This window comes from Apiotrichum porosum (assembly GCF_003942205.1).
Source record: "Apiotrichum porosum strain DSM 27194 chromosome Unknown scaffold_2, whole genome shotgun sequence".
Classification (NCBI taxonomy): Eukaryota; Fungi; Basidiomycota; class Tremellomycetes; order Trichosporonales; family Trichosporonaceae; genus Apiotrichum; species Apiotrichum porosum.
The window spans coordinates 2,202,315-2,226,214 of record NW_021167109.1 but is presented as its reverse complement, the minus strand read 5'-3'; the positions used below and the strand labels follow the sequence as shown (position 1 = coordinate 2,226,214).

The following is a 23,900-nucleotide window of genomic DNA, read 5'->3' as shown; positions in this document are numbered from 1 at the left end:
CACATCTCTCTCTCTCGCACTCCTCGTCGCCTGCATGGGAGCTGCTCATCTCTCACTCCACACAGAGTACGCATGCGTCACAGCAGGCCCAACAGTCGCGGAACACCGCGTGCAGCCACGCAAACCACACCGCCGCCGACACGCACCGCGCCAACGACAACAACAAGACCCAGCCACGCAGCAACATGCAACGCCAGCACCACCACCACCACGCGCCAGGCCGCTCCTGGCGAAACAACCTGAGACTGAGACCACGCCAACGACGTCCCGGACACCAACAGTAACCGGAGCAGGGTGTGCCATTGCCGGCAGCAACAACAGCGACGCGCTAGCAGCAAGCACCACACGGATAACCCAGCCGCGCACGGCCTTGCAGGCCGCCATGCTCGCGGTGGCTGCGGCCGTGCTCGCCGTCGTCGTCGCCGTCGGAGCTGGCACGACCGGAGCGGGCGTGTCGCTGTCCATGTGCGCCATCACCGGCACAGTGACGCGTACATGGGACCCCCGCGTCGCGGGCGGTCTGGCCGCCATGGCCGCGCTCGCACTCGTCCTCGCCTCCACATTGGCCGCGCGCAACGTCCTGTACCGTGAGTGCCGGGGCAAAACGGGCGAGAGCGCACGCCGAACGCTGTTGCTGACCCTTTCTTCTCTCCTCTTTCTAACAGAATCCGTGACGCCGTTCCCGGGACTCGGCATCCAGCTCGCCACAGCGCACGGCCTGCACCTGCCCAACGGCAAGCAGGTCGTCTTCTCCGTCCAGCGCCGCTTCATACCCCTGGATGACATCGAGACGGTCGTGGTGCACGAGGGCATCACGCGCTGGAGCGTGCGGTACTACCTCGGCATTGTGCGCACGCGCGGCCGGCCAGTCGTGGTGGCGTATGACGTGAGTGGTGGGAGAGGGAAAGTGAAAGGGGAGAGGGCGGTGCGGGTGCTGGTGCTGACGCGTGTCCGCTTCAGACGGTCAAGCCGCGCCTGGACGTCTTGGTGCACGTATACCACGCTGTCCGGGAAGCGCTGTGGGACGAGTATGACGATGGGCGGGTGAGCGAGGCAGAGAACGAGTAGCGGGGGCGAGAGACAGTGTGGCGGGGCGACAGAGCGAGGTTTCGAGGCAGACTTGAAGCAGGCGGATTATTCTGGGGCAGCGCATAGTGTTAGAGCAAACGAGAGTACAGTCACAGCAAGAAGCAGGTGAGAAGAGGGAAGTAGACATGCATGGGACCCGTCTAATATCACTACGAGCGAAGCACCGACAGGAGACCCCCGTACCCACGAGCCCGGGCGCACGCGGGCACCTCACGCCGCATTTCGCGTGCGGGTCTGCAGGTCCGTTGCGCCAGTGGCCTGCCCTCTCCAGTGCTGTAAAGGGGAAGCATCGTATCGGCGGCCGGCGGGTGGCCTGGCGGCCTTGCATCTGCACGATGCGCTCACAGACGGCGCGGTAACTGGCTGCAGGCGTGCTGGGAGCTGGGTGGCGACGGATTATGGATTCGCGGCCCTGGGTGGTATCCATGAACCACCCACCGCGCGCCCAAGCACTGTCCGACCGAGTGCCCGAGTGAGACGCCTCACACGCAGGTGGGTGACCCGGTCGCTAACCTCGACCACACGCTGGGCCTGTGTATTGGTCTGGGATGGCCTGTTAGGGTGTGCTACGGCTTAGACAGTTAGTGGACACGCCCCCGCCTGTTCATCGACACTTTCTCCGCGCCACACATGCCAGACTGCGGACACTTCTTGCATTCTTTCCTACTTTTATCTCACGGTTTGCTTTCAGTACTTCTTCCGAGGGGCAGGGCGGGGCGGTTGGCGAGGGGTGGGGGATGGGGGAGGTGCCAAGGTGGTGGGGAATGGATGAGGGGGAGGGGAGGGGATGGGGGGTGGACACGCGGGGCTGGGTAGTGGGTAGCAGTGGCGGGGTGGCAAGTGCAGGAACTGGAGGGGGTAATGTGGAATGGCGAGGAGGGGGACAAGGAGGGGATAACGAGGGAGGAAAGATGGGTGTGGTGGAGATGAGATAGATGGAGAAACTCGAGGTACACGCGTTGGTACAAGTGGGTCGGGTCGACCGTTTTGGACAAATGAGGCGGTCTATGCTCTGTATTACCGTCGCGCCAGCACAGGCGCCGGGGGTGGGCAGACGACGCGGGAGAGAGAGTGGACGGCGGAGCAAGCGGATAGTCTTCGTGCCACACGCCGTGTGTTTATCTCTCCCAGCTTATTTCGAGTCTGCTTTTAGCGACAAGGGTCGACGCACAGGACACCCCCGTGCTCGTTCCAAGCGTAACCCCACTCGGCGAGGAACTGCTTGACGCTAGCAGCGAGACGGACCTTGGACGCGCCGCGAGACGGGTCCTGCTGTCCGACGTGCTTCTCCTCACCAACTACAATGTACGCTAATAGAGGTCAGCTTCGTCACTCAACGATGGGAAGTTGAACTTACCCAGGCCACGGTAGTTTTCACGCTCAAGCTCAGCGAGCCACTGGCTGGACAGGTCGGCACCCTCGCTGCCGTGCAGGGTATGCAGGTCCAGAAGGGCCTCTACACGCTCCACAGACGACAAACGGTCTCCTTCGGGCACAGCCGATGCGCGGGCCACGCCGAGGACGACACCGAGGCCGCCACCACACTCCTTACCGCGCTCACTGCGGTCACGCGGGTCGTCAGACCACGCCGGGTCACGCTCGCGGGCGGCGCGCTGCGCGTCACGCATGCGGTCCTTGACAAGGACCTGCGCGGCCTCGTTGGCTTCGTGCAGCATCTTTTCGTTGAGAGCCTTGCCCTCGCGCGAAAAGCGCTTGGCGGCTGCACCGTCTCCGCGGCGGAAGGCGTCGGCGGCACGCGCAAGACAGGCGTTGCGAGCGTGGCCGAGGCGGATCGACGTCGCGCGCGCGCTCATGTACTGATCGTTGGCGGCTGAGCCGGTCGTGAGCGTAGGCAAGAGCGTCGGGGCATGCAACTTGACGCGGTTCGAGGCACGGGGAACGACAGGAACCTTTGGCGGGGCCGATGGCGTCTCTGCACCTCCAGCAGGCGAGTACGGCTGCTGGGGGGCGGGCGAGAAACGACCTGCAGCGGCACCAGTGATGTTGATCTGAGCTGGAGGTGGTGCAGGGACAGGGCGCTTGACCGCGTTGGCGAAACGGTTGCGGGTGGGGTCAAAGCGGCCGACATGGCGGTTGAGACGGGCAGCAAGGAGGTCGGGGAAGTCATCTGCAGCACCGTACATGCTGCTGACTGGCGGCGTGCCCGGGTGAGAGTGGGCCGCGGGCGAGTCGACGTCGAGACGGGACATTGCCGTGTTGAGTGCGCTCTGGTCCAGGTTGTTGGGGAGGTTGTGGAGGAACTCGCAGTTGGGACCCTTGGCACAGTGTCCGCGCAACCAGAAACGACAGAGCGCGCGCTCAAGGTCGTGGCTGAACCTGCAGTCGCTACGGCGACACTCGCCGTTGAGAAAGTAGCGGCACATGCGAGTGGGCCCGCCGCCGCCACCCACGCTCCGGGGACCAACACCGCCGCCCAGCTGCGGGTTCAGCGGTCCACTGTTGAAGCCGCGTCCGCCTTGAGTAAAAAAGCCCTGGCTAGGCGCGGCATGGTGGACAGCGCCGCGGCCGTCGAGTCCGATCATGGGGCGGGGCGAAGCGATACGCTGAGGAGTGGAAGCGCCGGAACGCGGGTGCGTATACTGGGCCACGAGCATGGCCATGGCGGCCTCAAAGTCATAGCCAGCACGGTGGAGGGCATCCTCGAGCTCGCGACGGGGAACGGTGGAGAAGACAGAGGACAGGACGTCGAGGGGTGTCATGCCGAGTGTCGCATTCTGGGTCGGGTCATCTTCGGGATCGAGCGAACCGCGCGACTCAAACGACGTCGACTGGTCAGACTGGGTGGCGCCCGACGAAGCCGACGAAGAAGGGAAGAACTCTGGTACCTGGTGGCCGCCACTGCCTGCACCAAACGGCTCAAACGGCCTGGCAGCCGTGCTGAGACCTGATGGTTCGTGGTGATGCAATTTGGGCAAACCTGTGCCGAATGGCGAGAACTCGTCGTCGTCGTCATCGTCTGGGACGACGCCACGGCTGGCGGGGCGCGCCACAGCCGCCGTGGGCGACGCAAACGAGTCGCCGAGCTTCATATGCGAGCGCGTCGGCGTACCGAGTGGCGAGTGGAACGGGCTAGACTGGTCGCTAATGATTGGCGCAATGATTGCGCGGTTCGAGGCCGTGCGCACCATGCCATGAGCCCCTGCGGCTCCGAACATGTACGGGGAGGCAGCGCGCGCTGGGGGGTTGACAGCAGCACCACCGCCGGCGTCAGCATCGCGCCAGGGATCACTGCTGGGCGAAAAGCCCGTCTGGATAGCCGAAATGTGCGGGTGGCGCGAGGTAGGAGCTGCTGCAGCCGTGGGGTTGAACGTTGCGGCCTTGACATTGAGGACGCGTGGGGAGGACGCGGGTGAGCCTGACGACGAGTAACCTGACGACGAAGCTGGAGCCGGGGCCGCCGGGGCTCCGGGTGCGAGAGTCGGGGACAGCGCCGATTCGACACGACCGAGCGCCAACGCCGACAAGCCGTGAGAGAGACTGCTGGACGAGGTGGTGGTCGTGGGCGTGACCGTTCCCGATCCCGGGGCGACAGTGGCTGGCGAGTGCGGACGTGCGAGAGGCGTACGGACGCGCAAGGTGCCAACGCCAGTGGGCGTGAAAGGACGACGGGCGCCGCGTGTGGGTGTAAAGCTGCCCTCGTGGTAAGGCATGCCGCTCACATCGTCTTTTGTAGTGTGTCAGTACCACATTGCAGTGTGAAGGGATGGGTGCGGGGGCACGGGGAGGTATGCAATAGAAGAGAGAGGGAGAGAAAAAAAAAGAATTGTCGATACGTACCACGGTGTCGGTGCATACAGTCGAGACAGACTTGGTCCATGAGGAGGTCATCCTACATTGATCAGCTCCAGGATTGGCTGGCGGCGGCGGGGGTCGTTTCACTCACCTTGCCAAGCTCGCCCATGTGGGTGCGGAGCAAGTCTTTGACGTCCTCCTCCTCGTCATTGTCTAGGAGGTTGATGACCTTGCGGACGAGCTCCTCGCGGTCGTCGCGACTCGGGCCGACAGGAGGGGCCGCGCGGCGGCCATTGGCGGACGCTTTCGAGTCGTCGTCAGTGCCGTCTCCGCTTTCGGGGCCCTCGCCGGTGGACCTGGGCGGAGATTCGTCGTCGTCCTGGTCGTCTTCTTCGTCGCTCTCGCCCGAGGACGAGACTGACAGGGGGTGTTGGCCGCTGCTGGCGGCACGGTGGGCGGCGGTGGGGTTGGCAAGTACGCTGGGGCCGGCGTTGCTCAGCACGAGCTTGAAGATGTAGTGCCCGAGATGCGGGTTGGTCTCGAGTACAGACGACCCGGGTGGGTCCGCCTGCGAGAGTGTCATCGGCATGGCGGCAACCGCCAGTCTAGAGATCTAGAGGCGCGAATGGAAAACGTGGTGGTGGTTGTGAAAATGCCAACAAGACGATTGCACCTGTGGTGGGAGCGGCGGTATCTCGGGCCAGCAAAGCGCAATCGGGGGGGAAGGAGGGAGGGGGCGGTTTGTGGGTTTGGGCGGGGGTTCCTGTCGGCAGGGGGGGATGCCGGCGGGGAAGAATGGGGAGGGGCTCTCTTTGGGAATGCGTGCGGGGCGAGGGGGGTTGTCGAGGGGGGAGACGTGTATGCTACTGGGAGGGGAGCATGCGAACGATGGAGAGGGATGGATGAGAGGAGGATGACGGATGAGAGAGAGAGAGACAAGAGGCGTCGGCGTCCACGACCCACAACGCGCGCGCTGGATGCTTTGGGCCAACGGCCGCGCGGGGGAGACGCACCGGCAGGCACGCTTTTCAATTACAGCTGTCAATTGATTACAATTTGGATTTGAATTAGACCAACCTTGTTTCCTAATAACACCCGACCACACTTGTTACTGCATCCCACGTCCGTCCACATTCACTTTGCCGACTTGCTTTCTGCATCATCCACCATCCACCCAATGTCCACTCCCGCAAACGGCCCATCCACCACGGCAATCACGCCAACTGCCACAGGCCAGCAGCCAAACGGTGCTTCCCCCGTCGTCGCTCCAGCTCAGCAGCAACCACCAGCCCCAACTCCTCCAGTCGCAATGAGCACTCCTCCCGTCGCGGCCGTCCAGCAACCTCCTCCGCCGCCAGTCACTCAACCCCCCGCCCCAGCCCCAGCCCCCTGCCCCCGTCGGCGCCCAGGTGCCCATGCCAGTTACGGCCGCTCCCACACCCGTCACTGCACCTGTAGCTACCCCGACACCCCCGGTCACCGCCACCCCGACTCCCACCCCAACTCCAGCTCCAGCTCCAGCTCCGGCGGCCACGGTTACCGCTCCCGCTCCCCAGGCTGCTGGATCCACCGCGCCCGTGCAGCCCGGATCGGCCGCGGCCCCTGCTGGAGCTGCCGCTGAGGGAAGCGCAGATGCTGTCGCCAAGACGGAGCCAAAGGACGACGACGTGGACGCGGACGGCGACGCGGAAATGTCCAGCGTCTACGCTGCGCGCCGCGAGGAGGAGATGGCGCGCCGCGACCGCTCGCTGGCAGAGTTCCTTGTCATGTTGGACGGATACAAGCCGTTGGTAGGTACCTACAGTCCCAAGGTCGATTGCGTCCGATTTATTGACCTTGCTTCAAACAGATCCCAGAGGAGGTCACCGAGTACTACCTCCAGCGCGCGGGCTTTGAGTGCTCTGATCCCAGGTTGTGAGTAGTGGTCTCAATGATCAATCACCGTTCACCGTGTATTGTCTACTGACACGCCTCGTCTAGGAAACGTCTTCTCTCCCTCTCGGCCCAAAAGTTCATCTCGGACCTCTCGCGCGATGCCTTCCACTTTGCCAAGCTCCGTGTCAACGGCACGACGGCGGGACGCGGTCGCCCAGCAGCCGGTGTGGACCGCAACCGCGTCGTTCTTACAATGGACGACCTCTCGCTCGCGCTCGGAGAGCACGGCGTCAACGTCAAAAAGCCAGACTACTGTGGGTTGAGCCTCCATTCGCTTGAAAGGTAACCCGCTGACATTGCAGACCTCTGATGGCACACCCCCTCTTCCTTCCTGCCGCCCGCCCCCCGGTGGCCCCGTGGCCTGTTTATAGGTCTGTCTGTATGTATCACTACTATATGCATCGTGGACGTCGTAACTGTACAACCTAGAGGGACCTGGTCCTCGGTAATGAAGGAGACGAGCGTGGCGCGCGAGGTCGCGCGGGGATCACGCGAGCTGCTACAGCGCAATCCCAATGTTGTTATCTCCGTTCCCACCCCTCGCACTGGGGTTGGGCCTCCCAGTCACACTCCCACTCGTACCGGCTCTGGGGCGACCCACACTTGCTGCTGCTCCTCGTCCAACGCCTCCTGCCGCTTCGTGTCCTACACCCCCTTGCTCCTCTACTTTGGCGCTCCACGCCGCCATCCTCGCCGCCAGTGCGCCAGCCGACGCCCGCCCAACCGACACGGGTGTCTGGGGGCGACCGGACGTAGACGCAGACGTAGACGCCGAGACGGACGCGGGGCGGCGATGGCCCATTGCCCGCCCGACACTTGTCGAACCAGAGCCCGGGGTCGCGGGTCCAGGGCTGCGCGGTGAGTCGCGCCCGTGGAGTCCATTGGCGAGGTCGACACCGTTGGCCAGCGACGACGCGCGTGAGTGACCAGCAGTGAAGCGCGGGATTCGCGAGCGGTTCGGCGTGGAGCTAGCTGTGCCGTTCATGCTGCTGGGATTGCTGCCTCCCGCGCCCGGTGTACGTGGTGTACCTGGCGTCGTGCGCGGGCTGTTGGGTGTAGTGGGAGTCCTGGGCGGTGGGGAGAGGACCGCCATCGGTGTGCGGAGAGGCGGCGTCGTGACCCGCAAGGGTGGTTTGGGTTTGAGCTGTTTCTGTGGCGAACCCTTGGCTGTGGGGATGGAGGATGTGAAGAGTGGAGCCGGCGTTGAGGATGCCGAGATGCGTGCTGCCTCGGCGTCTTTCAATGCCTGCTCGGCCTTGGCTGCTGGCGAGAGTGGCCGTTGGACCCACTTGACCTCGCCGCTGGGATCACGCCGCCATGGCAGGGGCGGGAGGCCGCGGTAGCTGCCCGAGGGTGTGGTACTGCTCGTGGTACTCCGTTGTGAAGTCTGCGACGCCGTCGAGTTTGTGCGGGCTCGTGGAGGCGGGCCCCTGGCACCGGGGACACTTTGTCCCGGAGGCACCTGAAACGGAGTCGGAGCTCGCCCACGAACGGGGACGGGGATCGTGGACGTCGCTGAGCGGCGGGTTGACTCGGCTTTGCGTGGGGTAGACGCGGCTGAGCTAGGCTCGTCGGTGGGAGGAGTGGTTGAGTCGAGGCCAAAGGTGCCAAACGTTGGAGAAGCGATACCTGCAAAGGTTGTAGGCAGACTAACACGGCTGCCAAAGGTACCAGCTGTGCCAGTGCTGCTTGCACCAGACATACTCGATTCGGGCCGCAGGCTAGCGACGCTGTCGACCTCGTCCCCAATCGGTTCCAACGTTCGCTCCTTTGGCGCACCCTCACTGAGGGCATCGGCCTGGACGCTTCCGTCGTCGCCAGTAAACGTCCATGAGAAGGGCTGTTCGGGCGACGGCGATCTTGACACGCTGGGCTTGGCAGAGAGTGCACGTTGGGCTTCGGTAACGAGTCCTTGCAGTCGCCGCGACATCTCGTCCAAACGAGCGTTCATCTCGCCGTCAGACTCCGAGTCTGTCTCTGCAGACACGACCTGTGCTGGCCCTTGGTCTGCTTCTGCTTCTGGTTCTTGTCTCTCAGCAACGACTTCGGAAACAGGGGCGACAATCGTCTTGACAGATGCCACGGGCGATGGCGGAGCTGCACCTTGTTGCGGATGTTGAGCGCGGCCCGCCACTGCGATAAGCGCCGCTATGCTTGGCCGCTGGGTGCGTTTCTTACGGGCCCTTCTCAATGACGGAGACGACGCAGTACCCACAGTACTTGGCGGGGAGGAGCGGAAACTGTGACTGCTCGCATGGGGGCTTGCACGGCCGTGCAGCTCGCCACGGTTCGCTCGCGGCGTCGTTGGACTCAGCTGGGTTACGGTGTCGTATGCTGGCGGGAGATCTGCGTCGTTCTCGCCGACGGTCCCCTCCTTGTCCGCTCCCCAGCCGCCAGACCACAGGCGGTATGCCGTGCTGCAAATGTCAGCTCAATTCCGTCATGAAAGCTCACAGTCCTACTGCCGCACTGAACACGGCCGCGTTGACGGCGCCGTTCACCAGCGCCCCTCCCCATCCTTGACGTGGAGCCTCCGCATCGTCGGCATCGTCCCCCTCCTCCTCCTGCTCTTCCTCATCGGTAGCCAAAGCTCGGTGGTCAAGTGCTGCCCGCTCGGCTGTCACATACACTGCGTCCCGTCAGACCCGTCACGCCAATAATTGCTTCCCTCCCACTTACATGACGAGAGCTCGCGCTCAGCCTCTTGGTCAGCAGAGGCCAGCCGTCCTCGACCAGTCTTGCCTTCTACGTCTCCGGTGACGGCCTCTCCGGCAGCTGGAAGCCATTGAACAGAGCTCGGTCCCCCGGATGTGGATGTTGAAGCGTTCGAAATACCGGAAACGGTGCGAGCGATTCCCAGCGGGGTGGTCGGTGTTCGCTCTTTGCTGTATGCATCGTCACTGCAGTGCGTTGAAGCTTGTGATCGTGGGGTCGATGTACTGGAGGACGACATTGTAGGGGACGCGACGCGCGCTGCCGGCGGCGCGTCACGTTTGTCGTCGAGGAAGGTGAGGTGACGATGATGTCAAGAGAGATGAGAGGAGATGACGAAGATGTTGTTATGAAAGTGAGGCTAGAATTAGAGTCTGGTGAGGCGGCGGGCCGGTCGTTCAGTGGCCCGGCCGCCACCCACCCGCACGCTCGAAAAGGCTTCCTGCTGCGATAACTGCCATTCTGCAGGTTATGATGTGTGACCTTTTTGTACCAACAAACTCGCCGCATACATGCAAATGTCCTCGTCGTTGAATCCAACAGACGGTGTGCAACAAGATCAACAGACCTCAACGATCTTGCCGACCCCCGCGCGCCACTGGTGGTGGAGGGCGAATGGGGCGCACCTAACTGCGGTAGGCTGATGACACATCTTGCATGCCTAAACGCTACTCCTCAAAATAGGCGCGAGTAGTTGGTGACGTACCCTGCTGGCGGTGTGTGCTGTGCGGTCACTCTCTCGTGTCTGCATTCATCCCATCCTGCACATCTATCCATCTCTCCTCTCTCCAACGACCATCAGAGTAGACTGCTAGTCCTCTGCCCTACATCCTCCTCTCACCATGTCCGCCCCCGAAGTCTTCCAGCTCTCCCTCGGCCCCCTCACCGGCGTCGCCTTTGGCCCGGACCGCACCCGTGCGTCACCTATTCAGGTTCTGTAGCTGACAAGACAGAGCTTGCTGTCTCGCCCAACAACAACGCGGCCCAGATCTACAGCCGTGGGGCACAGGAGTGGGATCTCCAGACCACGCTCACAGAGGTGGGTTAGTCTACGCATAGGCAGTCACTAACCAGCAGCACGACAAGCTCATCACTGCCATCTCGTGGGCGCCGAACACCAACCGCATTGTCACTTGCTCGCAGGACCGTAACGCGTACGTCTGGACGCAGCTGCCCACTGGCGAGTGGAAGCCTGCCCTTGTCCTCCTCCGCATCAACCGCGCGGCCACTTGCGTCAAGTGGAGCCCCAACGAGGACAAGTTTGCTGTCGGCAGTGGTGCCCGTGCCATTGCTGTTTGTTCGTTTGACGAGGAAAACAACTGGTGGGTGTCCAAGCACATCAAGAAGCCGCTTCGCTCGACTGTGCTCTCGATCGACTGGCACCCCAACAACGTCCTCCTCGCGGCTGGTACCACGGATGCCAAGGCGTTTGTCTTCTCGGCCTTTATCAAGGGCATTGACGCCAAGCCCGAGCCCACTGTCTGGGGTGACCGTCTCCCCTTCAACACCATCTGTGGCGAGTTCAAGGCTCCCAACGGCGGCTGGGTGCACGACGTTGCGTTTACCCCCTCGGGCAACATTCTCGGCTTTGTGAGCCACGACTCGGCCGTCAACCTCGTTTACCCCGCTGGGCCCGGCCTCCCTCCCCAGGCCCTCATCACCGTCCGCACCCCGACTCTCCCTTACCTCTCGCTCTCGTTTACGAGCGAGGAGTCGCTCATTGCCGCCGGCCACGACTGCCAGCCCACCGTCTTCGCGGTCGGCCAGAACGGCTGGGAGTTTAGCCACTCGCTCGACGACCCGGCGTCGTCGGGCTCGCGCGGCCTCACCCCGACTGCCACGGGCACGCGCTCCGTCTCGGGTCCCGGCCGTCTCAACAACGAGGCCTTCAACCTCTTCCGTCAGGCAGACACTCGCGGTCAGACCAAGCCTGCCCTTGCGGCCACCTCGGGTGCCGCCGCTGGCATGACCCCCGTTGGCGCCGACGGTCTCCTCCTCACCGTCCACCAGAATTCGATCACCGACGTCGAGCCGTACGAGTGGAGCCAGACCGGCGAGGTCGCCAAGGTCTACACTGTGGGCAAGGACGGCCGCCTCGTCATCTGGAACGTCACTGGCAAGCCTGCCGGCGGCCTCCCGGGCCGTATGGCCGGTCTCCAGGTCTAAATCCTAATTACAGAGACAGATCTCTCCGGAGTTGTAGAGCAGAGATGAAGAATGAAATGCACACAACAAAACGTTACAGCCTACATGTTCGCCGTCGTCGGGTCCTCGGGATAGAGTGGGGGGAAATTGTCCAACGGCTCCGTTCGCGCATCCCACACGTCCTCCGAGGACGCGCCGACGCGGCGCGACGCCCACCACTCAGCCCGCCTGCGGATCCACAGCTTGCGCCGCTCCTCGCTGTCCTCGCCCTTCATGCTCATGCAGTACTTGAAGTCGTCAAACTTGTACGTGCAGTCGCGCAGCTCGCCGTGGCGGTACATGTTGCGCAGCTGGGGGACGAGCGCGTAGCACATGAGGAACTCGTCGCTGGAAATGAAATGTCAGCGGCGGTGTACAAGAGTTGAGCAGCGCGACTCACAACAACCGCATGCAGCCGGGCACCTCTTCGAGGGTCTGGTACTGCTGCTCCTGGTACTTCTCCTCGTCGGCCACTGTGCGCTCAAAGCGCGAGAGGAGGTGTGCGGGCTCTGGGGCCGGGGAGGAGGTCTTGGCCGCGGCACTGTCCTTGGGAGCAGGAGTGGAGGGCGACGAGCACGAAGACGAACTGGCGGTCGTTGCAGCCGCGGCCGGGGTGGCGTCACCTGCGCCGGCGGCGGCGGTGTCCTGTTGCCTGCTTGGTCCTGCGTCGGAGCTGCCCCAGAGGAAACGCATGGTTGGGTGCTGAGGGAGATGACGATGTGGACATTTCAGCGTCCACTTTTGACACGAGCGGTGTTGCCCGTGGGCCCGCTGCCGACCACGGCGCTGTGCGGCCGCGGCCGTGCAACCAAGGTCACGTGCCCGACACGTGGTCGCCCTTGGGGGGGTCGACGTCACGCCCTGGCGCTGACTGACCGGGCGAAAACTGGGATCGCGAATGAGATGCACGAGCTCCGTCATCGCTGGTGGGGGGGGGACGGTGTTCATATCTTTCTCTCTCTCTCTTCATCCACCCCTCTCTCTTCCCCTCTTCACCCCCCCCCCCCCCTCCACTCTCCCCGCCCCCCCGGCCGGCTCTAGCTCTCCGTCCTCCCGACCACAGCCCGCTCGCTACCGCAATGGCGCTCCCGGGCACCGAGACGATCCGCTTCCGGCGCCCGACCACGGGCCCCAACGCAATTGCGCCAAAGGAGGAGAAGCGCGACGAGTTTGGCTCCCTCGCGCCCCAGGGGTGGAAGAGGCGACACCAGGGCCTTCTCCAGGACCAGGTTGGCAGGTGAGTGTGAAGTGAAGAGAGGAAGAGAGAGATGGAGAGAGATGGAGATGGCGACGACAACGCGAAGCCTTTCTATCAATGACGGCCGCCGGCGGCCATCGTTGCGCGCCCCGCACGGCGGCCTTGGCATCGACGATCTCGGAAAACCGCAAAGTGCCAAGCTGACCGATAAGGCAGCAGAATGGGCCCATGGTGCCTTCGCTGTCGTTTGCGTTCCGCCTGCTGCTGCTCGTCCGCACGGCGGCGGCAATGTACTCGATCATCTCTGACTGTGATGAGGGTGAGTTTATATATAACCCGCATGTCCCCACCATCGTGTCTGACGACTTTTTTTTTTCCTTTCTCTCCTTGTTCGATTTCAGTGTTCAACTTCTGGGAGCCTCTGCACTACTTCCAGCACAACAGCGGGTTCCAGACATGGGAGCAGTCGCCGCAGTTCGCGGTCCGGTCGTGGGCTTACATCCTCCTCCACTGGCCGCTCGCGCACCTCGGCCCCAAGGCCCTCCGCCTCGGCAAGCGCCAGCAGTTCTTCGCCCTTCGTATCTGTCTCGGTGCCATTTCGTCGTTTGCCGAGGCCTCGTTCTTCCGCGCCGTTGCCGTCGCTGTAAACGAGCGTGTCGGTCGCTACGTTCTCTTCTCGATGCTCCTCAGCGCTGGCATGTGGAGCGCTAGCGTTGGTAAGCTGCGCCTAACCCGACGTATCAGCTTGCGCTAACTTGCCTTAGCCTTCCTTCCTTCGTCGTTTACAATGTACACGAGCATGCTCGCGGCGTCGTACTGGTTCCACCCGGCCACTTCGACCGCTACCGGCAAGAAGCGTGTCTACATGGCCGTCTTCTTTACTGCTCTGGGCGCCATTGTCGGCTGGCCCTTTGCTGCTGCCCTCGGCATCCCCATCATCTTTGAGCAGCTCCTCTGCTCTGGCGGTGAGATTGTCGAGCCTGCTGCCCGTTCGTCGTGGCGTGTGCGTCGGATGAACACACTCGTCAAGGCGATCCTGGCGTCAGCGTGCCTTGCGGTGAGTCACTTGCACGGTCGTTTTGGTGGCGCTCTTGGGCAACAGGATGATAGCGCCGCCAAATGTGGTGCCACACGTCATGTTCCAGCCATCTCTTCAGAGCACTGACAGTTTGCCTAGATCCCCGTCATTGCCGTCGACTCGTGGGCGTACGGCGAGCGTGTCTTCCCCACCCTCAACATTGTTCTTTACAACATGTTCTCCGGTAACGGACCCGAGCTGTACGGTACCGAGCCGTCGACCTACTACCTCGCCAACCTCTTCCTCAACTTCAACTTCCTTTCGCTGTTTGCTGTTGCGTCGCTCCCGGCCCTGGCGATCACCTACCAGTTTGACTTCCGTCGTCTTGGCAAGACCCAGATGAAGCCCAAGGTCGGCGAGTCGAGCCCCTATGTCCTCCTCGCTACCCGCCTTGCGCCATTCTACATCTGGCTCGGCATCCTGACCGCCCAGCCCCACAAGGAGGAGCGCTTCATGTTCCCCGCTTACGGATTCCTGTGCTTCAACTCGGCCGTCACCGTCTACCTCGTCAAGGGCTGGCTTGAGACTGCGTTCATCAAGATTACAAAGTCGCCCTACCGCGCCAGCCGCACCTCGTTCTTCTCGTACGTTTCGTTTGCTGCCATCCTTGTGCCCTCGATCCTGTCGGTTCTCCGCATCATTGGCATGTTCTCGTTCTACCACGCGCCCTTTGACCTGGCCCTGCACTTTGAGTACCGCACCATCCCCTCCATCCTCGCCGGTCTCGGCTACTCGCCCATCCCCTTCCCTCCCGACTTTAGGCCGAGGGAGGACGAGGAGGTCGAGCCCGAGTGGGACCTCACTCCCCTCCTGGAGCTCGACCCCCCCATCACCCTCTGCTACGGCTCCGAGTGGCACCGTTTCCCCGGCTCGTACCTCATCGAGCAGGGTATCGACATCCAGTGGATCCGCAGCGAGTTTGACGGCATGATGCCTCGCCAGTGGGAGCAGTCCGAGGCCGACGGCTGGTGGCCTCGTACCGAGACCCGCGTGGTCCACCCTGGCCGCTTCAACGGCGAGAACAAGGCCTCGGCCGAGCCGGGAACCTACGTCCCGGTCGACCAGTGCAACTACCTCGTCGCGCTGCACCTCCCCTCGCAGGAGCCCACGGCCCTGCAGCCCGACTACGTCCACTCGCCCAAGTGGGAGAAGGAGTTCTGCACCACGTTCCTCGACGCCGCGTCGTCCAAGTGGTGGGCCCGCCTCGTCTGGCTGCCCTGGAACATTGGAGACAGCGGCCGCGTCTACGGCGAGTACTGCCTGTTGAGGAGGGCTTAAGGAGAGAGAGAGCTCGAGAGTTGTCTCAACTCACCGGGCGGCCGGCGCGCCTAGAGCAGAGGCAGAGCAGAGATATATTTCATCTTGCTAGACCCCTCCTGCCTGCCTCTCTTTCCTGGGCACGCGCTCATTTCCTGGCCCCGCAAGGGGGCCAAAACACCTACAAAAGATCTACCCCCATAAAACACCCATAGCCATACCAGACATACCATGCAAGCATCCAAGCATACATTTCTGCCTGGCGGGAGGAGTGCAGGACCTGTTTTGCATGGTCTCTCTCACTCACAGGATCCCGTTGGGCCGCAGTAGCTGATTGTTTTTTGTCGTTTTATTTTATTTTAATTTTGGGTGGGACCATGGCGGATATGATGCTCGCCGCCGGAGTCGCGCCTGCTCAGCCATACTTGGGAAGCAACTGGCGGGTGTCTTGTACACAGCGCCCTTGCACAACACACGCTCACAGAAGGACTGGTTCTCGCGTGTCCCACCAATGCGGATTGGGGTGCGTCTGTCTCAATGGACCTGTGCCCCTCCGGTGTATACCAGTGTGTAAAACATGCAGCAGGCTGTAAACTCTATGACATCAAAGCGACACGTACCCCCCCCCGGTCTCCTCTATAATGGCCCTGCGCCAGCCTCCACGACCTTGCTCGCCCACACACGCACGACCTCGCGGCCCTCGCCTTGCCACGCCCACTTTGCCACCTTGGCATTACGCGCAATGATCACGGCGTGGGCGTTGAACGCGCTGGGGAACCATGCGACGACGCGCTCGAGCTGCGGGACAGAGGACAGGTGCTCGATCATGCTGTGCTGGAGGGGCGTGAGGAGCGGCTGGGTGTACTGGCCCATGCTCGTCGGGGCTGACGGGGTGGCTGTGCCGTCGTCGTCGCCGCCGTCTACGCCGTCCGCGTCCGTGTCCTTGTCCGTGTCTGTACCGGCCGCCACCACGGCTGCTTGCGCTGGGGCCATTGTCCGCACTGCTGGGCCGGGGGTGCCGGGCCGCGTGGCGCCTGGGCTACCGATAGGCGTCTCGACGGGGGTCTCGACGGGGGTCTCAACGGGTGTGTCGTTGCGCGTGGTCTGGCCAGTGGACCCGTAATCGCTGGGCTCGCCCTCGCCGTCGACGTCGACGTCCCAAAGCAGGGAGCGTTTCGCCGTCGTGTGGTGCAGACGAATACGCTGTGTCGACTTGAACGAGTGATACGCAAACGTCAATGCCCTGGCGCCGGGGGTTAGCTGCGGCGCAGTGGCGGTGATGGTGCCGGCAAGCAAGCATTAAAGGTAAAAAAAAAGTAGACTTACACTAAGCTTAAGATCATCGGGATGATCACAGGGAGAAGCGGGAACAGAGCCTGAAGGTACCGTCGGTGTCAGTGCCCACGACGGCTCGACGGCTGGTAAGTGGTGGCGGACTCGGGCCTCACTCACATAACGCATGATGCCCGGGCGGTTGAGATAGAAGATTGGTGGCAACAACGGCCGCTCGCTCCGCAGACCGGGCACGGGTACCGGAGTGGTCGCTCCACTCGGCGTCGGCGCGACCATGGTCTCGACCTCGTCGTCGTCTGTATCGGGGACATAGTGCTTGCGCACAACGCGCCCGTCGAGCTCCACTTGCAGACGTGTGCTCTCGTGGTCTACGTACGGATCGTGTGCCACGATCGCCGCCGTCGGGTACGGCACCGTCAGGTCATTAACGCCATTGGCGAAGATTGTGACACTTGGGAAGAGCCCAAGTGCACGTAGGTAGACTCGATCTACACGCCAAGCGTCAGCCACTCTGCAACACGGGGGATGGATAGATAGCGTCGACTTTACTGCAAGGAATACCACCACTTGCAAGGGACATACGAGGGCCGTACGCAGCATATTTGGCCGCCGCCGCCGCAGCAGCTCGACCCTCCCTCGTCCTTTTTTCCCCTTCCACCCATGCAAATAAAGAACCCACCTGGATGGGCCATGACGGCCAAAAGGGGGCTGCCACGCTCCGTGTCGAGGCAATATAGTTGCTGGCCCGTGCGCGAAAACAGGTGCTGGCCGATGGCGTGAACCCACGTCGAACGCCACGACCCATACCGCAGCACGCCGAGGTGCGGGGTGGCGATTGACGCAAACGCTGCTGGGCGAACCGCGTCAAAGAAGCTCGGCGTGCGCGCATGCAGCTGGCCCACGAGTGCGCGAGCAATGAGTCCTCCCAGGCTGTACCCTGTCTGTATATGGCGTTAAGACTTGGGCCAAACCAGGTTTTGGTGAGGACGCGGTGGGGCATTGTGCGGGGCGCGGGGCGCGCGTGAAATAGCACCACACCACCCGCCAAGCACGCCGCCCTACGCCGCTCCTTCACCGTCCGTTAGGACACTCACGATGCTAATAGCCACCACGCGCTTCCCTTCCTCTTCTGCCAGTCGGGTGATCTCAGCGTCGAGCTATGCCCACAGGTGTCAGCTGGGTCCCGTTGATACATGACTGCTCGATAACGTGCCAGAGAGTCGATTGCTCTCTAGTCCTTCATCGTCGGTGGAAACGTCGGCAGACCCCCCTCCCTCCTCCCTCCCATGTGGTCACTCACCTCTTCGCCCACGCGGTGTGCGTTGACGTCGATGCCATCCCAGGTTCTTGCATGCTCGTAGCTCCTGGCGTTGAGGACGGCTATTTGCAAACCCCTGTCCGCAGCTGGGTCGTCGACGCCTTTAGCCCCCGATTGGGTCGGGGCGGCGGACAAGTGGTGCGACGCCGGCGCCGAGTCGGCAGCGGCAGCAGCACCAGCACCAGCAGCCGTCTCACGGGCACGGGCACCGGCGGCGGCGACTTCCTCTTCCAGACACCATAAGTTTGCTGGGGCGCCGTAGAGACCGTGAAGGAGGAGGACGAGGTGGACGTCTTGGCGTGCTGATGACGGGGGTGTGACGAGGGACGAGTCCTCGTCCGTCGTGGACATGTGGAGCGGTGTGTGCGGGGTGGAGCGGGCGAGAGGAGGGTGAGAGGAACAAGGAGTGAAACACAGATGACAGAGGATGATAATGTATTATCGCGATGGGAGCCGTGCAAAAACGTCAGCGTGGTCTCCAAAGCACAGCCCAAAGCCGACGGCCATTGATGGAACGCTGGTTGCCTACGCCATCGTCGTCGCCGGCGCCGACCGACGAGACCTGCCGGCCGGTGCTGGTTGTTGCACTTCGAAACGGGGGGAGATTTGCCGTGTCTGCCATACCTTAAAAACGCCTTCCACAGCCAGGACACGGCCTCCAAAGGCCAAAAGGTGATGGTTGCCCAGCCAGGGTCAGAAGATGTCTAACCTTGTCGTCGTCCAGGTCGTCTGTGCTGCGCGCGCGCCTTACCGCCGTTTGCCCCGCTCCACCTGGCCACCTGGTGTGCACCTGGAGGCACCAGCGCGAGCCGCACTGTTCTGACGTTCTGACGTTCTGACGTCAGGAAACGGAAAGGTGTGGCCCAAAAGGTGGGCGTCGAAGCGACCAAGCGCGCACGGGGAGCCAAAGGGGAAGAGAGAGCGCGTGCATGTTGCCGCCCCCCTGGTGCCCGTCTCGTCGTCGTCGTCGCATGGATCCTTTTGGGCCGCACGAGCTATCACTCCCGCTGCTCCCCCACCACCCGCCGCCCATCACTACTCTGCAACACGACTCTTCACGACTCTCACTTTCCTGCTTCAGAGCCGTCTCTCCCTTTCACACACACACACACACTCTCTCCAACTTTCTAGCCACAGAGCTTGCTCCATACACGAGAGCTGGCCCGAGACTGAGCACACCTCCCACACCCCACCGGCGCCCGCACGGCCCCCCCGCCCACCACCACCATGTTCCAACCCCGCGACTTGCTGGGCAACGACAACTCGAGCAATGTCGACAGCATCGCGTCGGCCACCACCTCGACCTTTCTGACCTCCCTGGCTACCAACGGTGCCATTGCTGGTATAGAATTCCTCGCGTGGATCCTCGTCCGTCGTCTTGTCCGTGCTGTGTGAGTGACGCGTCTTGTCTCGGATGAAGAGGAGAGAAAAAAAAAACCCACCCCCTCCAGACAACAAGACAACAACATTGGGGCGACACGTTTGGGTGGACACTGTCGCTGACCTTTTTGACCCACAGCTATGAGCCGCGTACATACATTCCCCCTCACGATGAGCAGGCCCGGCCGTTGGGTGCCAACTTGATCAAGCCGATTTGGCGCATCATTATGGGTGAGTCACGTCCCTTTTGACTTGGGTCGGAAGGGTATCGGGGTTTCATTCAAACCCACCACGACACACCAGCCAGCAGCTAACAAAAATAGCCGATGAGGAGGAGATTCTGCGCAAGAACGGTGTCGACCCCTATGTGTTCGTCAGGTTCATTCGCATGCTCTGTACCGCCTTTGTCCCCATCTGGTTCCTCTCATGGGTGATCCTCATGCCCATCAACAGGGCGGGTGCGCTGGCCACAACTAGCCAAGGTGCGCAAAGCGGCCTCGACATGTTCACGTTTGGCAGCGTCGTCGACAAGAACCGCTACTGGGCACACTGCATCCTCTCCTGGGTGTTCAACGGCTGGCTGCTCTGGCTCGTCTGGCGCGAGATGGGCATCTGGGTCGTGGTCCGTCAACGCCATCTCGTGTCTCCCAAGCACTCTCGACTCGCTCAGGCCAGCACGGTGCTCGTCACTGGTATCCCGAAACACTACATGGACGAAGGCGAGCTCACCAAGCTCTTCTCCCACCTTCCCGGCGGCGTCAAGCGTGTCTGGCTTTCTCGGTACGTGCAAATCCTTGAAGCGGTCCTCCGCTAACGTTCCAGTGACCTCAAGGACATGCCTTCGTTGTGGGAACGCCGTATGAGTGCTTGCAGCAAGCTCGAGAATGCCGAGGTTGCGTTGCTCCAAAAGGCCCACAAGTTCCGCGCCGACAGGGAGAAGCAGATTGCCAAGCTCGAGAAGAAGGGCAGGCCTATCCCCGAGCACCTCCTCGGCAAGGCCAACCCCGTTGAGACTGGTGAACCGCAGTCTCGCGCCGACGAGCTTGTTCCCCGCAGCATGCGTCCCACCATGCGTCTCAAGGCCAAGCACTCGCCCATCGGGCTCGGCTTCCTCGGCATTGGTCAAAAGGTCGACACTATCGACTGGTGCCGTCAGGAGATTGCTGAAACCACCCGTCTGCTCGATGCTGAGCGCGAGACAATGGCAGAGGACATTGCGTCCAACAACCAAGACAAAAAGGACACGTACCGCCCCCTGTCGTCTGCGTTTATCCTCTTCAACCAGCAAATCGCAGCGCACATGGCCCGCCAGTGTCTCACCTACAACCAACCTTACATGATGAACAACCGCTACATCGAACAGGCTCCCCCGAACGTTATCTGGAGTAGTCTGGGTATCCGCACCCAGTACGAGCGCAATGTTCGCATGGCCATTTCGTACGGCATTACCGGTGGAATGATTCGTAAGTTGAACGAAAGCAGCAAGCGATAATCGGTGTTGCGTCGTTTGGCAGCTGCGCCGTGGTGACTAAGAGCTGACCATCAGTGTTCTGGGCTATCCCTGTCACCTTCATTGGATCCTTGTCAAGTGTTACTGGCCTCACCGACACGTTCCACTGGCTTCGCTGGATTCTGGGCGACTCGTTTGGCAAGAAGCTGCTGCAGGGAGTCATCTCGGGTATCTTGCCCCCAGTGCTTCTTGCCCTGCTCATGATGCTGCTGCCCATCATCTTCCGTCACCTGTCAGCCTTCCAGGGCACGGTGAGCAAGACTGAGGTGGAACTGGACGTCATGTCGCGTTACTGTAAGTTTATCGTCTAAAACCTAGGATATAAGAGCCTCAACACTAACACATCTCAGTCCTCTTCCTTGTCGTGCACTCGTTCATCCTGATCACGCTCTCGTCTGGCCTCATCGCGTCTCTGGGCACGTTTGCAAACAACACAACGGCCATTGCGACCACTCTGGCTCAGCAGCTCCCCAAGGCGTCCACATTCTTCCTCACTCTCATCATGACACAGTTTACGGGCACTATGGGAAACCTCCTGATGCCCGTCACTGTCCTGATGTACTATGTCAAGGTCATTCTGGGCGGTGGTACCCCTCGCAAGATTTTCTCGTCTCGTTACCAGATGGGCACGCCAAGCTGGGGTACCGATTTCCCCGGTTTTACCATTTACGCCGTTATCAGTGAGTTGTGTGCTGCGCCACATCGGGAAGTGTAAAAGCTCATCGTCCCAGTGATCGCGTACATGGTTATTTCGCCCATTATCAACGGTGTCGGTTCCGCGTTCTGTCTCATGTCGTACTTGATCTACAAGTACATCTACATCTGGGTCGACGACCAGCCGCCCGCGACCGACACGGGTGGTCTCTTCTTCCCCAAGGCCGTGACCCACATCTTTGTTGGCCTCTACTTGCAAGAGCTCTGCCTGTGTGCGCTCTTCTTCTTGAAGAGCTGCCTCGGCCAGGCCATCATGACCATCATCCTCATCGTCGGCACCGTCGCCGTCCAGCTCATGATCAAGAATGCGTACGGCCCTCTCATCAACTCGCTGCCCATCTCCCTTGCGCACCTCTCGTACGGCATGCCCCACAATGACGGCCACAGGGACAGCATTGGTGACGGCAACGCCGAGGAGGAGGGTGAGGACGAGGACGAGGAGGACCCCACCTCGCACACTACGTCGTCTACGCCTGTTGAAAAGCCCTCGGTCATCACCTCGCCGCCCGTCTCTAGCCCCTTCAAGAACCCCACAGAGGACGCAGAGGCCAACACGTGGGACGAGATGCACTGGGACGAAGTGCAGGAGCAGTGGCGCCTCAAGGAAAAGTGGGAGCACCACCGTTCGTCGTCCTCGCACTACCGCTCAGCCTCAACCTCGCACAGTGTCGGCGGCGGCAAGTACGTTTCCTCGGGCAAGGAGGACCACGAGCTCGCCGAGTTGGGCAAGGCGCAGAGCAGCGACAGCAGCAGCGACTTTGACGGCGGCGCCGGCGCCGGCGACGACGACAACGCCGGCTACTTTGCCCGTCCCGGTGGGCCGGGCGTGTACACCGACGACGTGGATGACGGCGACGACCCCAACGCCTTCTTCCACCCGGCCACCAAGGACCCGCAGCCCATCATCTGGATCCCCGAGGACCCCTTTGGTCTCGCCGCGGCCGAGGTGGCGGCCAACGCCGACGCAGGCGTCGAGTCGACCACCAAGAACTCGTACATGGACAGCGAGGGCAAGGTGTTTATCCGCGGACCGCCGCCCGATGGAGACTCCATTCAGAACGTGGGCTCGCGTGTCGAGAGGGGTGTGATTATGGTTTAAGGAGGGCGTGATGGTGACAGCGACAAAATAATTCGTGCCGGCAGGACGTGTGTAGAGAGCGAGAGCGAGAGAGAGAGAGAGAGAGAGAGGCGAGTGCAGATAGCATCTAGTACTGGGCATATGCATGGTTTATAGTGTGTATTGAATGGGTCTAGGGGTCATACGATCAAGTGAGAACGGTATGTGTGGTTGGTAGATATAATTGCCATCTGGGAGGAAAGCGCCACTCTGGCGTGGGTGTGGTTATTTTGTTACCCGGCAGCAGCAGCATTGAGGGACCAGGAAAGCGAGATAACAGTTTCCAGTGTTTTGGAATGGGACAATGACGGAGACCACAGCATGGCCAGTGCCACTAAATGTTGCACACCTGGTCCCTCGGTACATCTTGGGGGTTCTTATGCCTAACCTCAGGCACCGCAAGATTATGACGCGACGACGACTGAACATGAACGCGTCGCCGCTATTGATCTCAACTTGTCCATCACTCGTCCATTCTCTTCCCCGGCCATGATCATCGCGCTCGTGGGTACACCCTCGGCGGGAAAGCACACTGTGCTCGACTACCTCGTCGCGAAATATGGGTTCCAAGCCCTCACCTTGAACGCCGACGCTGGGCCCAACGCTCCCAACGCTGTCTCGGCTCCCAACGGCAACGGCACAGCGACGACACGGTCTCCTTCCTCGTCTTCGCACGAGCACGACACCGCCGTGTTTACCGACGCCGACACCCTCCTCGAGCACGTCACGCGCAACTGGCGCACGCACTATGTGACCACCTCGCTGCAGACGTACGCCGAGGTCGAGCCGTTCTTGAAGCGGCCCTTCTTCCTGCTCGTGGCCGTCGACGCCCCGTTGCGCTCGCGATACCTGCGCGAGGCGGCGCGCGCAAACGGGTGAGTGGTGGCTACTGGAACGAACAGTCTAGTCTGTGCTCGCTTCCAGGTGTTATTATCGCCCAGCTCCGAAGTGTCCCTTCCGTCTCTCCGAGCTGACACGCTGCCCAGACCCCTCAAGCTCGAGGCCTTTGTCGAGCAGCACGACGCGCTCATGTACGGTACGGGCGCGGCGGACGCGCCGGCACCAGCGCCGGCACCAGCAGCCACGGGCCCGCCCACGGACCTCGCGCGCGTCCTCGCCGCCGCGCACGTGACGGTGTGCAACCGCTTCGCGACGGTGGACGCGCTGTCGGCGCACCTCGACGCGCTCGACCTGCTCGATGAGGAGCGGCTGCGGCCCGGATGGGACCTGTACTTTATGGTATGTTTGAACCAATGTCCCCCCGTGGACTCGGCGCTGACGCTGACGCCGGTGCAGACGCTCGCGTCGCTCGCGTCGCACCGCTCCAACTGCATGAAGCGGCGCGTGGGCGCCGTGCTCGTG

At 62.1% G+C, this 23,900-nt stretch overlaps 10 protein-coding genes across 10 annotated transcripts; 6 read left to right on the top strand and 4 right to left on the bottom strand.

The window, feature by feature from the left end:
* Window positions 1-382: 382 nt before the first annotated feature.
* EHS24_004898 (uncharacterized protein) lies at window positions 383-1,161 on the top strand (the record flags this gene model as incomplete). The annotated part of the gene is made up of 4 exons (XM_028620440.1): window positions 383-587; window positions 666-886; window positions 961-1,044; window positions 1,156-1,161. The coding sequence occupies 4 exons, from the start codon at window positions 383-385 to the stop codon at window positions 1,159-1,161; spliced, it is 516 nt and encodes a 171-aa protein (XP_028479412.1).
* Window positions 1,162-2,238: 1,077 nt separating this feature from the next.
* EHS24_004897 (uncharacterized protein) lies at window positions 2,239-5,431 on the bottom strand (the record flags this gene model as incomplete). Its single annotated transcript, XM_028620439.1, has 4 exons — window positions 2,239-2,399; window positions 2,447-4,774; window positions 4,888-4,939; window positions 4,994-5,431. 4 exons carry the CDS (start codon window positions 5,429-5,431, stop codon window positions 2,239-2,241), a joined length of 2,979 nt encoding a protein of 992 aa, XP_028479411.1.
* Window positions 5,432-6,019: 588 nt separating this feature from the next.
* Window positions 6,020-7,087, top strand: TAF10 (Transcription initiation factor TFIID subunit 10; the record flags this gene model as incomplete). The annotated part of the gene is made up of 5 exons (XM_028620438.1): window positions 6,020-6,175; window positions 6,222-6,632; window positions 6,692-6,756; window positions 6,823-7,031; window positions 7,080-7,087. 5 exons carry the CDS (start codon window positions 6,020-6,022, stop codon window positions 7,085-7,087), a joined length of 849 nt encoding a protein of 282 aa, XP_028479410.1.
* Window positions 7,088-7,341: 254 nt separating this feature from the next.
* On the bottom strand, window positions 7,342-9,730 carry EHS24_004895 (uncharacterized protein; the record flags this gene model as incomplete). Its single annotated transcript, XM_028620437.1, has 4 exons — window positions 7,342-7,407; window positions 7,445-9,194; window positions 9,232-9,406; window positions 9,457-9,730. The coding sequence occupies 4 exons, from the start codon at window positions 9,728-9,730 to the stop codon at window positions 7,342-7,344; spliced, it is 2,265 nt and encodes a 754-aa protein (XP_028479409.1).
* A 601-nt stretch (window positions 9,731-10,331) lies between these two features.
* Window positions 10,332-11,655, top strand: EHS24_004894 (uncharacterized protein; the record flags this gene model as incomplete). Its single annotated transcript, XM_028620436.1, has 3 exons — window positions 10,332-10,404; window positions 10,443-10,528; window positions 10,567-11,655. The coding sequence occupies 3 exons, from the start codon at window positions 10,332-10,334 to the stop codon at window positions 11,653-11,655; spliced, it is 1,248 nt and encodes a 415-aa protein (XP_028479408.1).
* Window positions 11,656-11,735: 80 nt separating this feature from the next.
* On the bottom strand, window positions 11,736-12,366 carry EHS24_004893 (uncharacterized protein; the record flags this gene model as incomplete). Its single annotated transcript, XM_028620435.1, has 2 exons — window positions 11,736-12,021; window positions 12,074-12,366. The coding sequence occupies 2 exons, from the start codon at window positions 12,364-12,366 to the stop codon at window positions 11,736-11,738; spliced, it is 579 nt and encodes a 192-aa protein (XP_028479407.1).
* A 386-nt stretch (window positions 12,367-12,752) lies between these two features.
* Window positions 12,753-15,227, top strand: ALG9 (mannosyltransferase; the record flags this gene model as incomplete). Its single annotated transcript, XM_028620434.1, has 5 exons — window positions 12,753-12,910; window positions 13,084-13,190; window positions 13,273-13,587; window positions 13,636-13,928; window positions 14,049-15,227. The coding sequence occupies 5 exons, from the start codon at window positions 12,753-12,755 to the stop codon at window positions 15,225-15,227; spliced, it is 2,052 nt and encodes a 683-aa protein (XP_028479406.1).
* A 615-nt stretch (window positions 15,228-15,842) lies between these two features.
* EHS24_004891 (uncharacterized protein) lies at window positions 15,843-18,168 on the bottom strand (the record flags this gene model as incomplete). Its single annotated transcript, XM_028620433.1, has 6 exons — window positions 15,843-16,449; window positions 16,533-16,582; window positions 16,659-16,987; window positions 17,179-17,440; window positions 17,594-17,656; window positions 17,800-18,168. The coding sequence occupies 6 exons, from the start codon at window positions 18,166-18,168 to the stop codon at window positions 15,843-15,845; spliced, it is 1,680 nt and encodes a 559-aa protein (XP_028479405.1).
* Window positions 18,169-19,044: 876 nt separating this feature from the next.
* EHS24_004890 (uncharacterized protein) lies at window positions 19,045-22,520 on the top strand (the record flags this gene model as incomplete). The annotated part of the gene is made up of 7 exons (XM_028620432.1): window positions 19,045-19,208; window positions 19,337-19,428; window positions 19,521-19,977; window positions 20,020-20,660; window positions 20,744-21,001; window positions 21,058-21,387; window positions 21,439-22,520. 7 exons carry the CDS (start codon window positions 19,045-19,047, stop codon window positions 22,518-22,520), a joined length of 3,024 nt encoding a protein of 1,007 aa, XP_028479404.1.
* Window positions 22,521-23,027: 507 nt separating this feature from the next.
* Window positions 23,028-23,417, top strand: DCD1 (Deoxycytidine monophosphate (dCMP) deaminase; the record flags this gene model as incomplete). The annotated part of the gene is made up of 1 exon (XM_028620431.1): window positions 23,028-23,417. One exon carries the CDS (start codon window positions 23,028-23,030, stop codon window positions 23,415-23,417), a length of 390 nt encoding a protein of 129 aa, XP_028479403.1.
* Between the last annotated feature and the right edge of the window lie 483 nt (window positions 23,418-23,900).